Source organism: Cyprinus carpio, chromosome B4, assembly GCF_018340385.1.
Source record: "Cyprinus carpio isolate SPL01 chromosome B4, ASM1834038v1, whole genome shotgun sequence".
Classification (NCBI taxonomy): Eukaryota; Metazoa; Chordata; class Actinopteri; order Cypriniformes; family Cyprinidae; genus Cyprinus; species Cyprinus carpio.
The window spans coordinates 6,923,362-6,941,604 of record NC_056600.1 but is presented as its reverse complement, the minus strand read 5'-3'; the positions used below and the strand labels follow the sequence as shown (position 1 = coordinate 6,941,604).

At 35.7% G+C, this 18,243-nt stretch overlaps 2 protein-coding genes across 3 annotated transcripts in view; one reads left to right on the top strand and one right to left on the bottom strand.

The window, feature by feature from the left end:
- LOC109055997 (solute carrier family 41 member 2-like) overlaps positions 1–18,243 on the bottom strand; it is a 51,966-nt gene that overhangs the window by 6,604 nt on the left and 27,119 nt on the right. The gene's annotated exons all lie outside the window — the stretch shown is intronic.
- The window catches only part of LOC109083740 (carbohydrate sulfotransferase 11-like), a 40,884-nt gene that overhangs the window by 19,278 nt on the left and 3,363 nt on the right, over positions 1–18,243 (top strand). For both annotated transcript variants that reach the window (XM_042721761.1, XM_042721760.1), the window contains exon 2: positions 2,931–3,016. In XM_042721761.1, coding sequence (XP_042577695.1) covers positions 2,931–3,016 — 86 coding nt within the window. The remainder of the gene's footprint in view (positions 1–2,930; positions 3,017–18,243) is intronic.

Genomic DNA, 18,243 nt, shown 5'->3' with positions numbered 1-18,243 from the left:
ATGGTTCAGAATAAAAAATCTGTCTGTTTTAGTGTGCATCGGTGAGGATCTGATGGTCTCTATTCGTCCAAATGGAGCCTTGTCATCTTTATTGACTGAAAACATCCCTTTTATTACTGTATATGCGGTTTTATGAGTGAGCGTATTTTAGTTGCAGTCTGACTTATGGTTTTGTGAGCTTAGAGCGCTGATAAGGGAACTGATGTGTTTTAGAGTATGTTATGGGTAGATAGAGACAGATTAATCCTCCGGTATACCATAATCCTCTGCTGATGGATGGCTGCAGATATGTGACTGTGTGATCGTGGCTCGGAGATACAGGCCTGCTGGGAATGAGCAGCGCAAGGTCACGTGTACAGCTGGGCTAGTTAATAATCCAGCTTTTTAGAGTTTTTAACATCTATATATTATTCAGTGCTCCTTTCCCTTGTTCACTGGCTTTAAACTTTGTTTGTTGATCAGCTTAGGAGCCTGAAACATTCTTGCTTTGCTCATTTAGTCCTTTGATTTCCCCCAGGACTAAACAAGATCCCTGTGCCGCAGGTTCTTTCGTTTCCCGGCTCTCTGGGATAAAATATTGCCATTAGATCCTCATCTATCAGTGGCGAGACATTTCACCAATGTGTACAGCTTCAGATCTTTACAGCTTAATATTCATAACACTGCCCGCTACATGGTTTGCCACAAACAATGGCCAAATGTCTGATGAAGCGGCTGAGCTGAAGGTCATGCAGCGGAGAAGGGGCAGGTGCTGTGGCACCGTCAGTGGTGTTGTCAGCATATGGGAAATTACAGCAGGTGTGTGTCCAATGGACCACAAATTTAATAACAGCACCATCCACCTGGACACAGGTGGGATAATTTTAGTGCATGCTCAGGAAGGGTGAACCCATATTGAAACTCAGACAAACACACACACACATTGCTTGCAGTCCTTTGTTTCTGGGTGTAATGAGTTAGCAGGCCAGATAAGGTCAGTATTTTAGGTCAAGTAAAAAAAGAAAATACTTTTATTCTACAAGAACGCATTCAATTAATGACAGTAAAGACCTTTATAATGTTGCAAAATATTTCTGTTTCAAACAAAGGCTGCTCTTTCTTCACTTTCTATTCATCAAATAATCCTGTGTAAAGAAGTTTACTGCTTCCACAAAAGTATGAAAGGATCATGTGACACTGAAAGTTCAGCTTTGCCATCACAGAAATAAATTACATTTCATTGCCAAACAGAATTGAAAAAACCATAAAAAATTATTCTTATTGTCTTTCATTTTTGGACAATTTGCATCACCTTTAATTTTGCTTTATGCAATAATTCTCATAAAATTATCCAAAAATAACATTAATTTGTTATCAACAGGATTTCTAGTAGCTTTTAAAGCTGACACAATGCAAAAAAAACACAACACTTATTTAAATTCTACCAAAAAAAAATAAAAAATGAAATTGCCATCAACAGAATTTTTGGTAGCTTTTAAAGCTGCCACAATGCAAAAAAACAACAACACTTTGGCCAAATGTGGATGGTTTTCGGGACGATTCTGCTCATTTCAAAATAGCCGATATTGGCAGAATGGTAAATGCATGACTACTTAAAATGAAAAGGTATGAATTTGCCAGTAACAAAGCTTGTTTTCTTGTTGGCTAAAATCTTATGAAGTACTTTGCTTTGATAATCTACTCACTGCCTGTCTTTACAAGAGGTTGGCAAACCTTTTGACATAAGTGTCATAGGCAAGACGAAACTTGTTTTTAACTTCATAAACTGGGTCAGATAGAATTTGCACACTTTTCCTACACTATTTGATTTGTTCTACTGGAGAAAATTTGCCAAAATTCCTAACATACATGGAAATGGTGAGGGATGTGCAGAACCTAAATGTTAGGTTCGGATTCCATGTGGGCATATTTACACTAAATAAAACAGACCGCAGGATTATGAAGAAGGATTATTTCCTCCTATGAGCGAGTGAAAAACTGGCATGCAGATGCGAGGGATTTGAACATTTCTAAAGCGGCCAATTAAATCACATACAGCCATCTCTCGCTATCACTGGTGCGCTAAAGACAACCCCTCAGGTTGTCGACCCCCTGATCCAAACTGTCTGTTTCTTGTCCAGCAGTCTCTCTATCCCTCATTAACACATCCTTTCTGTTCTTCCGTCACTCTGGTTTTCCTTTCATCTCTCGTTCCCAGGGGTCTCAGTTTCATTCAGTTCCCTTACCTCGAGCTGGATTAAACAGTAAGACATCAGATGCTCTGAGAATGCTGTGCACTTACAGGCATATTAACACACTTTTAAACAATGCTGTCTGTGTGCGCAAACACATACTACTCTTAACATAACACAAATACACACTACAAGTCAAGATAATGTTACATGAAAGTGAATAAATAAACCTATGTAGTACTAAATCTGTCCGTCTCAATCTTAGCACAGAGTCTGCTTTCATAGGGCACCATTTCAGCGGTGCTGGTCATTAGCTTTCATGTAGTGTAATTTCAGAAGTGCCGGTCACTCTCTGCGGACTCGCTACTGAGAGACAAACTGTATAAAACTATTACTGTCAGTTACGACATGGCAGAGCATCTAGGCTACACATGCATTACCATGCTTAAATTATTCATTGATTGCAACATACACACTCTAGAGATGTGTGTGTGTTTTGAGGCAGTGACTTGGAATTAAATGTATTGTTTATATGGAGATTTGTTGGATGGCTTTACGGCTTTGCATTATTAAAGACTTGCCCTTTTACTGAGGGCATCCATTCAGACAAATGTGTGTGTGTTTGTTGAAGTCGCCATATGAACATTGCACATCGCTTCAGTGAAGCCCGCCTTGTCTGGATTGGTTGATTTTGCTCCTGTCAGTCTGTGATTGGCTACTCTAACTGTCCGTCTGTCTCTCTCTTTGTTTTTGTTGCAGTTATGAGGCGGAACCCGTTCACAGCGGAGGGCTGCTGCCGGAAAGGCTCTAAAAACGCCCTGCAGGAGCTGTACAATCCCACGCAGGTATCAGTACGCTGCCACACATATCTGTTTATGGGAATGTAGATGTTGCATACACTACTAAATAATACAGTAAAAAGTAGTGAAAATGTTGTAAGAATATGGTGACAATGAGTGTTCATAAACCAAAGTAAAAAAAAAAAAAAAAAGTAACACACGACAACGCTAAAATAATGCAATAAACATTATACTATATCTATATCTATATCTATATATATATATATATATATATATATAATATATATATATATATTATATATATATATATATATATATATATATATATATATATATATATATTATATTATATATTATAAATTCTATATTATATTATAATTATATATTAAAGTTTTTTTAAAATATTTTTATTTTTTATATTTTGTTTTTTTTTTATATATATTAATTAATTATAATTTATTTATATTTAAATTAAAAATTGTTTTGTCATTAGAAATATTTTTATTTTGTATTTTCTTGTTTTTTGCATATATAGATTTTAACTAAATATAGTAATTCATACTTTTACTAGCAAAAATATCATAAATCTTACAGTAAAATAACATACAATCCAAAACTATTTATAATTGTTCATAGTATATGGTTTTGGTACAAACCTATTAATAATATTTAAATATTAAGTAAATATGTAAATATAATTTTACAATGGTTTACACAAAGTATTATTATATATATATATATATTATATATATATATATATATATATATATATATATATATATATATATATATATTTTTTTTTTTTACAATTTTATTTTTCATTTTTAATACATTTAAATATAGATTAGCTCATACACTAAATTTTTTTGGGTGCAGAAACAATGTTCACACAGAAATTGCTAATACAATTTGCAATTAATTACAAAGAAACAGCAATCAACAATTTACATTAAACATGAAATCTGGAAGTAGATAGACTGAAATAGTATGTTCTTGTAAATAATCAATAACCCAATAATCTTTTAGTTTTATTTACTATTTGGAAAAATATCTACTTATTTAGTTTCAAAGATTGTTCACAAGCAGTTTAAATTAAATCTGAAATCCAGTGAATAAATCAGAAATTAACTGGAATTGATAGAACTGTGAAATATGGATGTGACAAACCAGTGGGAAAAAACACATAAAAAATTAAGAGGGATTAATGATTACAGATCAAAAGCAAAGTTGTTTCTGCCACTGAGTGAGTTATTAAACATTACAACAAACTTTTTTTTTATCCAGAATAAAATGCTCCAGTGAATAGTTCACAATAAGATCAGAAACATGTATTAGTAAAGTAAATTGAGGCAAATTTGATTTCATGGGTCTATAAGTTTCTGGTCCTCTCTGCACTGAGGTCAGCAGGAAAGAAAAACCTCTGGACCTTCTTTGGAATGCCTGAGTATGTTACTATGGAAACACATAAGAGCTCTCACATTTCATTTCCAATGTAAAACATGCATGTCTAGAGCTCAGCCGAGCAGATCCACTTCACCACAAAGCCAACATTATGTGAGGATTGATTTCATCCGGTTTAATTTCACCCCTCTCTCTGTCTTTATTTCTCACCCTCACCTTCCTGCACGTTTCCTCCCACCTCCACCTTTCAGTTATTGATCGCATTGCCTGTCTGTTCTTTGTTGCCCGACCGACTGACCGTCCGTCCTGTTCCAGAAAGCAGGGAAAGTAATAGTTTGTTTTCATCTCATGTTCAAAAACTCTGTCACCTTGAGAAATCAGGCTCAGCGCTGTCAGAATGTTTTGCACGTAAAGGAAGCCGACTGCTCTGAAATGTCACAGCACAAGCAGTTGGTGGTCTAGTCTGGCACTACACACACACACATGCCTTTTTATCGACTTCAAATGTATTTCTACTGAGCTAATGATATTTTCTATTCCGTAAAGACATATTCTGGCTTCAGAACAAGTTAAGCTAAATAAATAGCATTTGTGGAACAATTTTAATTACCAAAAATTAATTTCCACTTCTCCCTCTTTTAAAAAAAAGTCACATTTAGGTTACAGTTATACATAATGAAAGTCAATCAATAAAACGTCAATAAAATGTTAAAATACTCTTGTTTTAATAGTGTAGACGCATGCTGTAAACAACATGCATGTGTGAAAAAAATCACTTTTTGTAAAATTATATCCAGTTTTACACTTTGCTATAACAGCAGAACAACATAAACCCTAACTGAAGTGCTTTTTTAAAAAACTATAAGCTTCACTTTTCTGCCTTTAAGTCCTCCAGAAGTTGTCCCCATTCACTTCTATTGTAAGTGCATCACTTTAACCTTGATGTTTAATGCTACAAATGTTGATTGGGATGAACTTGTACTGAACTCAAAATTTCTAAAAATATGCATGTCAACATGAGTTTAATGTGAAAGAAAAAATAACCTACTAACCTTTTTTTTTTTGTAAATTTTTATCCAGTTTTACAACTTCGTTGGCATTACATGGAACACTATAAACACTAAAATGACTGTAAAAAAAAGATTTAAAGATTTAAAGTCTTAAAAGAACAAGTCATTGTAATGTGCTTTTATAACATTTTAAGCTTCACATTTCTGCCAAGACCTCAAAAATTGGCCTCATTCACTACCACTGTAAATGAATCTCTGCAACCTTGGTTTTTTTATGCTACAAATGTTGTGGATTGAGATTAAATTCCTTTAAGTCTCATTAGATGTTATTTAATATGTTTAATAACCCATTCTACTCTTTGTAACCATTGGCTGCTCTTCACATGAGGTTAATTTCAGGTTTTACTATCCTTGTAGGAACAATTGATCCCCACAATGTTGATAAAACCTGACACACACACACACACACACACACACACACACACACACACACCTTTTCTGATGTAAATTCAAGCTTTTAAACCAAACTCAATCCCTGGTGGATTCTAAGCGAGTCGGAATACATGTACAGTATATTTAGATTATGTTTCCATATGCAGCAGCCCATGTGAAGTTCCATTCATTTTTTCCACAAATATGAGGCTTTCTCTTTGACCACTCGTGCAGGATTTGCCATATGATATGCATGAAGGCAACAGAGTCCCATTGAGTTTTGGAGACACTTTTACGGGGTACATTTAGAAATGCCGTTGCTTGTCTTGTGAATTTCAATACCCTCGGCTCACACACCGTTGCATGTAAGTTCAAGCAGCTTTACTGTGAAAGCAGCCACATTCATGCGGACTATAGAAACACTAGATTCAGGTTACTGTAGGCACTCAGATAGAGCTGAAGTGTGCATTTAATAGACTAGAATACTTATACAGTGTGATATTGTAATGTTCAACAAGCATCATCATGTATATACATACAGCATGCAGTAAAATGCAACACAGCTTTTATTATTCGACCAGAAACTGTGACAGGTGCTAAAACTATTACACTGAGACTATTATATTAGACTATTCTCTCTCGCTCTTATACTTTTACAGGCTGTTCGCCCTCAGCAAAGCTCTTTAGTCAGGCTGTAATGTGCCTCTGTTTGGCTTTTACTGAGCCTGCTGGGTAATGAGACTTTCGCTCATCTGCCGAGTGCTTCCGCTCTCTTTCTGTGTGAATGAGCAGGACGGTCCAAGAATCATCTTTTCAGTAAATGTTACCGTCTCGGCCCTAATGAGGACACCCTGAGAGATGTGCAGCTTGGCTTTAAGTCTAGCGGTGTGGAAACTCAGCAAATAAGCATGATCATAAAAATCATGACTAGATAAAGTATTTCTTTAGCTTTATTTGGCTCGTTAGGGACTTTAGCATTGCGATGTGTTATGGAAATAACCTTACAAGTGATTGATTTTATACGCTCTACATAGAAACAAACACCCGTCTTAAGGGAAGCACACAGGAAACTCTTGATGTTAATATAATAAGCATAAAAACAGCTTGAGAGTGAGTAAATGACAGAATTTTAATTTTTGGGTGAACTGTCCCTTTAATATTAAACCTGAGTAATCGTATCATGTAGCAAGATCATGTTAGAGAAATGACTTATCAAGATATTAAAGGCGTTGCTGACGAATCAGTCTGAGAGAGAGAGGGATCGTGGGAATGAATGAGCGAGTCTATAGAGGTTGGCTGACAGCTGTCATACTTCACTGTGTCTCTTCTGCCCTTCATCACTGGAACACGGCTGCTTGATTTCATCACTGTATGTGTGTGTGTGTGAGAGTGATGGGTAACACCTGAGGGCCGCACACACCCCAACCATCACAAACAATTATGAAAACACGAGAAGATGCAAGATCAGACAAGCATGAGACGTACCTAATCAAAGAGCATCTGACTCAGAAACCCACCAACTGACACATATATTTCACACTCTCATCTCCGAATCGGTTTCACTGGGCTTTAAAAATCCTCACTGCATTCTCTTACTGTCAGAGTCATTTGCGGCGTTCCATATTCAGATGTTTACGGACATGTGGCTTTGCTCTGGGACTAAATGCTGGACAGGAATTCAGGGAGCCCGAGCACAGAGCAGAGACTTATGGCTTTAGTTTCAGGTTCACTGAAGTGCACAATAAATTAACTCACTGTGCAAATTTTGTATACTCATATGAAAACCATTGAGTTAAAAGCATGTATATGAACTGAAAACAGTTAATGCAAGAAAATGAAAAAATGAACAAAAAATAACAATAATAAGCAATTACAATTAATTATTTTTGTGATCAGTGATTTTCACATGATTGTTTATTAAAAAATAAAATGAACTTTTTTAACGTTAGTCCACCATATTTTGCTGTTTTAAAATTTAAAGACTTAATTTTATATTATTTTCTTTATATTTTCGAATATTCTTTTCTTTATATTCTTTATTCTTTTTATTCATTTATATTCTTAAATTTTTTTTTGGTTTCTCAATTACTTTCTTAATATAATTACTACAAGTAAAGGTGAATAAACAATCTGTATTGTATACAATCTATCTAAACTGAAATTAAAAATAAACATACACCATGCATTTAAAGTAAATTTTAAAATAAAAGCAAATTTGGACAAACAAAACTGAAATAAAATAATAAAAATATAAGCATTTTAAAAGGTTTGCCTGCCAGATCTTTAAAATCTTTATATATACAATCTTATATATACACATACACATACAGATACACACACACACACACACTCTAAAACACACACACTCTAAATTGAAATCAGTAAACCATTCAAATAAAAGCGAGTTTGTAAAACTAATAGCCGTTGTGTGTGTGTGTTTGAGAGAGTCTTTGATAATCTTGTGAAAGTTCAGGCAGCCTTTCATTCCGCTTAAACTCTTCAGAGGAGAGCTATAATCAAAGCATCAGATGTCTCGTGTTTCCTTCAGCATGCTGCAGCACAGCTCTGACATTAGTTTGTGAACTCACTGAACTGAACTCCTCTATGCCACTTGTCTCTGTAGCTCAGTGTAAGATGCTTTTCAGGTGTGAGAGGTGGAAAATCACTGGCTTGACATTGACTTCTCAGGATCTCTCACTCTCTCCCTTTTTCCCCCCCTGGTACTCCCACCCTCCCTCACTTCTCCTTGTCCTCTTTATGAGTCTCTTTTGCTGGCTCAGTGGGAAATGCATGGTTTTATTTTGTTTTCTTAAGGCAGGTTTTTCTGGTGAGGTGGGTCAGGGTAAAGAGGGTGTGTGTCCAAATCTACACAGTTAATAACTAATGAAATGTAGCAGAGCTTCTAACTTAAATATGTATTTCATTTATTTCATAATACAAGTACATAAGTCATAAGCCCCTTTCACACTGCACGTTGGACCCGGAAAATTGCCGGAACTTTGCCGGGTCGCCTTCTGTGTGAACGCAAACAAGTCCCGGGATCGATCACGGGTTGGGGACCTAGTAACATTGCTGGGTTCAGCCCCGGAATTAGCGCTGTGTGAACAAAAGCCAGAACTAATGCCGTGTCGTAGTGATGACGCGTGACTCTTTTACCAGGTGTTTTTAAGGCAGATCAGCGTTTGCGATGAAACAAATATGTGCAAACTGTAACGAAGCAGAGATCAGTTAGTTCCTCACTTTCCGCGCTGACGCTGGGATCGTTCGCCAGCTTAAGTGAAAGTTAACGTGCCTAGCGTTTTCGACTCGTACATTACACGTCACACCCTGATATCAGGGACCTTTACGGGTTGTGTGTGAACGCACGCACATATTCCGGGTAATCACTGGCAGTGTGAAATGGGCAAAATCTAGCGACCCGGGAACAATTGCCGGGACACATTACCCGTGTATCTTCCGGAATCGCAGTGTGAAAGGGACTTTATTTAATATACTAAGTAATTTCATTTGGATGGTTAATTCTAATTAACCCTCTGGAGTCTAAGGGTATTTTTGGGGCCTGGAGAAGTTTTGTCATGCCCTGACATTTGTGCTTTTTTCAGTTTCTTATAAATATGTAAATGGCTAAAGTCTAATCTCACTGTAATCAGCACACACTGGGCTATAATAATATGTGAGCAGCATGTATGTACATGATTGTTGTTTTTGAGAAAAAAAAAATGTTATGCGTGGTTAGTGGAAAAACTAAAAATGTTAAATCACTTGAATAAGGCAATAAAAACACATATAGAAAATTGTTCCTTCCCAGGAATTTGGAGAACTGGAGCTTGTAGCCTAGAATTTTTTTTTTTTCTAAATGATGTGAAAATCATCTTGTTTACTCACTTACAGAAAACAACTATATTGATTTTAAATTTTCTAAGACACTTTTTGTTGGTAAAAGTCATATGCGAGTAGGCGTCAACTATCATGAATTCACACCTGAGAAAACAAAGGCCTGCATAATGAGCTGCATAATGAGCCATTCAGTCAGCTGTGTCACTGAGAGGGATGAGTTACAAGAAAGAATGTGAGGACAAAATAACTGTATATAATTTTATGTTTGTAGTTTATTTAGAATATATTTAATTATCCCACAACATAATTTAATATTCACTTGTGAGTGCAGTTAAACAGTTTTATTAGGAACAATCAAAGCTGACTTTCAAACTGAATTTTTTGCATCATTACTCCAGTCACACAATCCTTCAGAAATCCTTTTACACAATCTTATTTTCTACTAAAAAAACATTTATTGTTATTATTATTATTATTATTATTATTATTATTATAAACATATTATTATTATTATTAATGTTGAAAAGAGCTGAGAATATTTTTTTTAGGTTTTTTAGGGGGGATAAATTGAAAGAACAGCAATGATTGTTACATTTGTTTACAGTTACATTTATTGTTACATTTATTATATATGTACATCAAGCTTTTGAATGGTATAGTAGTGTATATTGTTATTGAAACTTCATATATTTCACTTGATTATACATTTAGTCAGGAATTATAGTTTGGAAAAGTCTTTGGAAAAAGTCTAACTAGTAAAATGTTTACACGTTATGTGAAAAAACTAGTACAAGCATATAAATAAATAAAAAGAGACTTACTCATGTTTATGATCTCTGCTGAATAAAGTGCTTCATTCTTTTTTCTGAGGAAATCCAAATCTCAAATCCTCAACCACATCACATCTTTTGGGGTGAATTATGTCTTATTCCTCTCATCGTGAAGCAAACAGTAAAATAAAAAAAAACTTGAAGAACAATCTCGCTGCGTTTGTCTTCTGTTGTGTGGGCGTATTCAAAAGCCGCGCGCTTCAGTGAAACATTTGAATCTCAAAAGCGCGCTCGGCGCGTGGGGGCGTGGTCGCATTAGAAGATAATGAAGGAAGACGTGAGAAAACGGACATCGGGTTGTTTTCATATGGATTACTTTATCACAGAATATTTGTTTTCAGCAGCACTCGTTTAGTTTAAAGAGTAGACATGTCAGGCTTTCTATAGATATCTCTCTCATGTCTCTTCGGTGAGTATTCACTGAGTTTACAGTTCATTTTAATGACGCATTTGTAACTGAAGATCAGCGCAGACAAAGGCTGCAGACAACACTCCTTGGTTGTTTATCTTTATTTTATAAATGCACAAAGTTTTGTTGTTATTATGTCTGTATACAAAAAAAAGTAGACCCTTTACAGATTCGATTGATGTATTGCTCTTCTCTGTACGATCAAAACTGAAAGTGTAATTTAAGTTCTTTTCGGGGTTATCAGGAGAAAATACCCCAAAACGCGTATACGCGTTAATCGACTCCAGAGGGTTAACTGGTTTGGGGGAAAAAGATTTAAATCATAACTTATCTGTGTACTGTGGAAAAATTAAGTGAACAAAGGACCAAGTTCTTACTGACGCGGTCTAGATCTTCAATAAAAATAAAGTTCATCCATTCTTTCCTAATGTAAGAATCAGAAGGAAGGCGATGCAAAGAAGTTTTCCCACAACTTGGGACTGCAACTTGTCTTCTGAGAATCTTTATCGTTTGGTTTCTGCATAGAACATAGCTCTACGTTCACCCTTCTCATTATTTTCGCTACAGTGCGAATGGTGGGCGGGGCTAAACAGGCAGCGATGTAGAAGCAGGCACTGATGTTCTTCTGTGGAGGCAGTGCTTATCCACACTATTACATCATAGAGATGAACATTCCAAAAGCTGTGCTTTTGGCAGACTGCCTTCAATATAAGCTATTTTTATGCTAATGAGAAATTTTTGAGTTCTGGAAATTAAAGAATGTTTTTTTAGGACAATGACCTCTTAGATGTCAAAAGATTAAGGGAATTTTGGTTTCTCAGTTCATGATCCCTTTAAAATCCCTTATGTTATGTATGAGCCTAGACAAAACATAAAAATGATGTAAAAATATCCATAGTAAAGCCACTGATTGTATTGTGGGATGATGCAACAGCAGAGTCATGCTATGATGTAGCACTGGAATGACATCATCACACAGTGGCTAGACCTTTTTTTTAATAGCCTACGTTATTAAAATGAAGTGCAAACGCGTGTTTTTATGAGAACGAACGAGCTCATCCCTGCTGTGTGGCTGTTAGCGAAATCGTGGAAAAGTTGCTTCAGCTTTTACAGGTCGGAAAAGTTGATTTGGTCTCTTGTGAAGAGCGTTCGCCTCTTTCTCTTCCTCCTCCTCTCATTGACACGGGATCAATTTTACTGCAGCAGCACTAAATCAAGTCCTCCGCTTTGAGAGACAGACAAGAGATCCGTCAAGACGAGCAGCGCGTCGAAGCGGGGACTGAGTGTGAGGGGGAGAGACGCATAAGGACACCTTTATCAGGAGCGCGCGTGTGTATGAATATGTGTATGCGACGGCTAAAAAGAGGTAGTAACTGTCTGAGAGCTGGCACGCAGTTTGGTGTTTACTGAGCAAACACAGACAGACGCGCGCACGCACAAACTAACGCAGCTGGACTCAGCGCGGCAGGCATGAGTCATCATCATCATCGTCATCTTCATCGCCTGACGGGTCCACACTGTAATGGACGAATTATGAGAACGATAAGAATAAACTTTCTGTGTATCGGCACCAATTCAGCGTGATTTGATTAAGATTCGATTCTATTAAGGCTTTGAAAAACAAACGAATGTAGGCTATTTCTTAGATTCGAATAGCATACTAGCATGGAATAGCATGTTTATTTATAATATATGAATATATTTATTTATTAAACTTGCTTTAAATAGATTGCATAATGTAATTTACATAATATAAATATAAAATTGCAATTTGCTTTCTATTTGAATATTATTTAAATTATTCCTTTACTTCACTCTTCAGTGTCACAGATGCTCAGAAATCATTCTAATATCTTGATTTGGTTGTTAGGAAATATTTCTGATTATTATAGCCTAAATGTTGGATACAGTTTTTGCTGCTTAATATTTGTGTGAAACCATGATACCATTCAAAAGTTATAAGATATGAGAGGAATTAAAAACGTTTTTATTAATGTTATTTTATTTTTTAAAATTCCTATTCAGCCAAAAAATCATGGAAATATGTATCATGATCCCCCAAAAAATGAAAAATAGTTTTCAGCATTGATAACAATAAGAAGCACTGTTAACTGTAATCATGTGACACTGAAGACTGGACTAATGATGCTGAAAATCTTATGCGAACAGAAGTGCAGACTTTAAAAATAAAATTTTACTCAGTTTTTTCATTTTATTGTGGAGGTCTCCAGTAAGAAAATCAAATTTATTTTCTGAGTTAGACTTCAGCCCTTTGAGTGTGCTAATCTCCCTCTCTGAGCTCATATAAATGGATGATAAATCTCAGTATGAGGACAGATGGAGGAAAGGATGAGAGAGGCAAGGCTTTGACTTTCTTTAATAATTCATCTCACGCTTATAAGAGCTCATCTGAGAGCCTCTGAGGTCGTGGCGGTCACAGGGTCAAATTACAGCCTGAGTGACCGAGAATCAATCTCCTAAAAAGCAGCACTGAACTTTCAGTGAGACATTAGAGGGTGTTTTTTCAACTATATGGGCACAGATTCATTTTTATGCAAACAAATTGACTTTCAATAAGACTTTCAGTGTTACATTTTGAAAATCCATCATACTGTGTTTAATAATAATACAAATTATTACATTATAATAAAAAATGCAACCAACAATTATATGAATAAAATTATACAAATATCTAAATAAAAAGAGGCAAAATTTTAAATATGTGGTTCACATTTATGGTATCTAATATAATAATTTATATATAATAAAATGTTTAATATATAATAAATATATATAAAATTATTATAATGAATTTATAACATTTATATAATCATATATATATATATATAGTCTTAAAAACAAAAGTATTTATTAAATATTTAATAATATATCAATTGAAATAGCTATCTATTGACTATAGCTTCACCAAAATATTTTTTTTAAAATGTAATTTCCACCAATGTCATTTGTATCATTTGAGATTTTGTGGAAATGACACTGCGGTGGAAATATTTATGATTTTTATAACAAAAATGACATAATTCTGCTTCCATTCCATTTATTTCCAAGGAGGAACATTATTAATAGACAAATTAAGTAAATTAGAGTGTGAAAGTATTTTTAAGAGTTTACCTAAACTTCCACAGGGCCAAAAGTGCCAGTATATTTAAGAATATACTCTCTCTCTGGTGGGCAAACAGATGCTTTGAATGTGTGATTATTAATGCTTTGCTCATGGTGCTGTTTATGTTTGCTTCTTACGGTGTTTTGCATTCTCTTTATTTCAGGAAAGCCTGAATGTGGTGAAAATAAATGTACCGCACACAAACACACGAGTACCTCAGACACACTCACGCATATCTGCTCTCAACGCTCTGTTGTAGCGTATCGACTTGACAAAATGTTACAATTACCGCAGGCTACTGCCAGCTGTGTGTTTTACTGTGCGATTTGAATCTCATTAAAGGTGCACGCAGTCATTTTTTTTTTATTCATTAAAATTTAGAAAGTAATTTATTTATGGTTTTGGTTTTGGGGGGTGGTTATGGTTATATTAGTATCATACTAATAAATGCTGCTTCATTTTATATGGAAGGGTCAACATTTTGAGATCACATGACCAGATGTATACTCATTTACTAACTTTGACTCATTTTTCGTTTATCAAATAATTCACAATGCTGAATCTTTACCAATGCATTTTGCTACTGAATGCAAATATGTCTGTTTTTCTTTCCCACAAACCTCCGCCAGAGTTTCAGTGGGCATCTGTGTGTGTGTGTCGTTCTGGTGTTTTTGTAATGTGAATGCATTCCAGCTATCTAATTGCGGTGGAGAGCAGCTATCTGTGTTGGTGTGCTGGGAATAAATTAGCTCAGGGCGTCTACAGACTGACACAGCACCATGTGAACGTGTGTTTTTGTCTGAGAGAGAGAGATACTGAGGGAGGGAGAGAGAGAAACAAAGAAAGATAGGCTGAGAGAAAGCCCATATATCTTAGCATCGTTGTCTGCTCTGTGATAATGAGGTGAAAGTGTGTGTTGAAGATTGATGCTGGATCTGTGTGAGCGCAGGAGAGAAACAGGCGGGAATAGATTACAAACCTGTGGACGGTAGCCTCAGTTAGGATACAGTGCTCAGCTACTTTAGATGCAATAAAATGAATAGCAGCTAATTGGCTGGTCATAATGTACAAGTTGCTCTTCTGTGACAACCTCATCGGTTGACCACTATTTTCTAGTATTATGGAAGTACAATCTCTGTTATTCATAGCTATTGTGACAACAGCAAAGGAGCGTGACTTCAGGTATTTGTTCATACAGACAGTATTAGAGATGCTTCTGTAAGCTGTTGTATGAACAGGGCTATTTGAGAGTCACATCTGTTGGTAAACATGACTTTCAATCCAAAACACAGACTGACTGAACGTAGCTTTGGTTAGTCCTCTCAACACACAGCTCACGATCACACACACTCTCTGTGCTTTGAACTGGCCCTGTGGATGTACTGTTGTGGAGATGCCATGGTCGATTGCATTACAGATCAGAGAGAGAGGAAGGTGTGAAAAAATAGCAGAAAACAGGTTTGTAGAAAATGGACCCGCAGAGGTTTTTCAGTGAAGGAGAAAAGTGGCTAAACCAGGAGCCATCCAACCTTAATTTGCCTCAAATTTACAGCTCTTCACCTCCTTTTTTACCTATTACGACCCCATTTCTCCTATCTATACCCCTGCATAATGGAGTTCAGGGTAGATAGCGGGTAAATCCGCTCGAGCTTTTATATCAAGGTTTTCTATTACCAAAGTCCTGACGTGTCTGCAGGAACTGGGGTGGACACTGTATCATTAGCTATATATGTATAGAGACCGCACTTCCCAGAAATGCTCTCAGCGTTTTGAACGGCTCTGCCAAATACAGACATTCTCCTGCTAATGATGAGGTTCAGTGTGTATTTTTAACAATTTTATGGAGCTACTGAGTGGAAGAGAGAGTTAATTTCATTATGATTATTCATTGCAATTAATTATTTCATGCTGCCAGTCTCATATAAACTTTTAAAATTTAAAGGAATAACTCATGCAAAAAAACATTGAAAATCATCATCATTTAGCAGATAAGCAGATATAGATGAAAGGTAACAAGCTTTAAAAATGACAAAAAGCACCATAAAAGTACAATATCAGGTCTTTTGTGATATATCTTACAAAGCTGCAGAAGACTAAAGAAAGACATTTTGCAGAAGAAAGCACGTCATAAAGATTTGGAATGACATGAGGGAGAGAAAATGACAGAATTGTAATTTTTGTGTGAACTGTCCCTTTAAGAATAAATGTCTGCACAATATAATCTTGCATTGTGTATCTGCAAAGACATGGTTTCAGTTTCCATATCAATTTCTATGCTAAAAAGGTGATGCAATGGCTCTTTATTCAAGGAATCTCAGAACCTGTCGGAGATACTGGCCACACACTCTGGGAAAATTCCACTGGAATAGAGCGCTTAAACTGATGAGAGTGGGTGTGTATAAAAGAGAGTGAAAGAGGCTGAGACACACACACACAGAGAGAGAGAGAGACAGAGTATGTGGGTGGCTGTAGGTTTGAATAATGATTTTGGAGAAGTGTACAGTGCTGTTCTCTTTGTAAATGTTAGATTACATCCAACATGAAGAAACTTGATGAAACCGAGTGAAACCAGAGCTAGAAATATCGATTTCGACTACTAAAGATATCTCAAATGGGAATAGTTCACACAAAAAGATGGATAGATGGATAGATAAATAGATAGATCCATAAATAGATGGATAGATAGATAGATAGATAGATAGATAGATAGATAGATAGATAGATAGATAGAATTTCCAGTATTCCAGTGCATGTCTGAATTACTAGAACACCTCCTGCAAATATGCTAAATACTGCATTGTTAGTCAAACATTCACCACTGACCTGAAAGACTGACCTTTAACTTTTGGCCCCTGTTGAGCAGATTGAGGGAAGGGTCAACACAGCTCAGCAAGATTCCGCTTTCACTGCCTCCGGCATTCAGCAGCACTGTACAGAAGTCTTGGGTTTGTTTGACGTGGTGAGATGAGATGGTGTGTTTACTGCTTTTGTTACAGAGTGGAAGAAGTTCAGGATTTTAAGAGCACTCTTTAATAGGAAAAACACCACAAAATAGCGCTGCTCGCTGGAAGACTTACAATCGACTGCAATAGAATTTGACCTTTATATGATAACAAAAAGCACTTGGATGAAATAGTCAATTTTAATTAGATTAAACTCATTTGGAAAGTATTTTTACAATATTCATCTCACCTTTATCAGATGTCTTGGATAAATTTTTCCCTTAGTGCAGTGCAGTGCATTCTGGGATTGTTTTATCCGCAAAGCTTACTGTTATAATTTGGCCAAAATGAGGCACAGTATCTTATATCAAAATGTTTTTTTTTTTTTTTTTTTTTTTTTTAAGATTGTGAAAGTTAATTTAAAATTAAACTTTAATTTTGTATTTTTAAAAATGTGTCAAAATTCTCATGTAATTTTATTGACAGTTATAAAAAAAAGTAGGAAATCAAAGTCAGCTCGGTCTGAAGATAAGATATTAATAATTTGCATTGGCTTCAGTATAGTGACAGTACAGTCAGTTATTCATTTGGGATATTTAAATATTTTTCTCACACAGATCTACCTTTCTTCAAAGTTAATTTACTCTGATTAAACACACTTGTTATTTGAAATGACAGGATGTTGCATCAAAACTAAACTTATAGGATTAAAACTAAGATTGGCAGGATGGAAAATCTCTGCAAGCAGAATTAAGTGTCCATCTGTAGAGGATTTAAGCTAAGATTTTAATAATATTGTCTGGTGCAAAACTTTCCCCTTTATGGCAGCCAGCTGATTTACTGTATGGTCTGTACATTGCTTTAAACGGCACATTTGAAATGAGTCTTTACATTTATATTCACATTTATGCATTTGTTGATGCTTTTATCCAAAACCACTTACATTACATTGAATGTCTACATTTTGTTGTTTTATTGATTTGTTTAGAATTTATCAGTTGATCTTTGCATTGCTATAGCTATGCCGGGGTGTCCAAACTGGGTCCTGGAGGGTCACTGTCCTGCAGAATTTAGCTCCAAACTTAATTAAACACTCCTGAACCAAAGCAATCGAGATCTTCAGACTCACTAGAAACTTCCAGCCAAGTGTGTTGGACCTGGTTGGAGTTAAACTCCTCAGGACACTGGACCTCCAGGAGCAGAACTGGATGCCCCAGAGCTATGTTCAACCATTCAACCTACTTTATCGGTTTTCTCATTAATACCATAACCTTGTCTTCTTCTCTT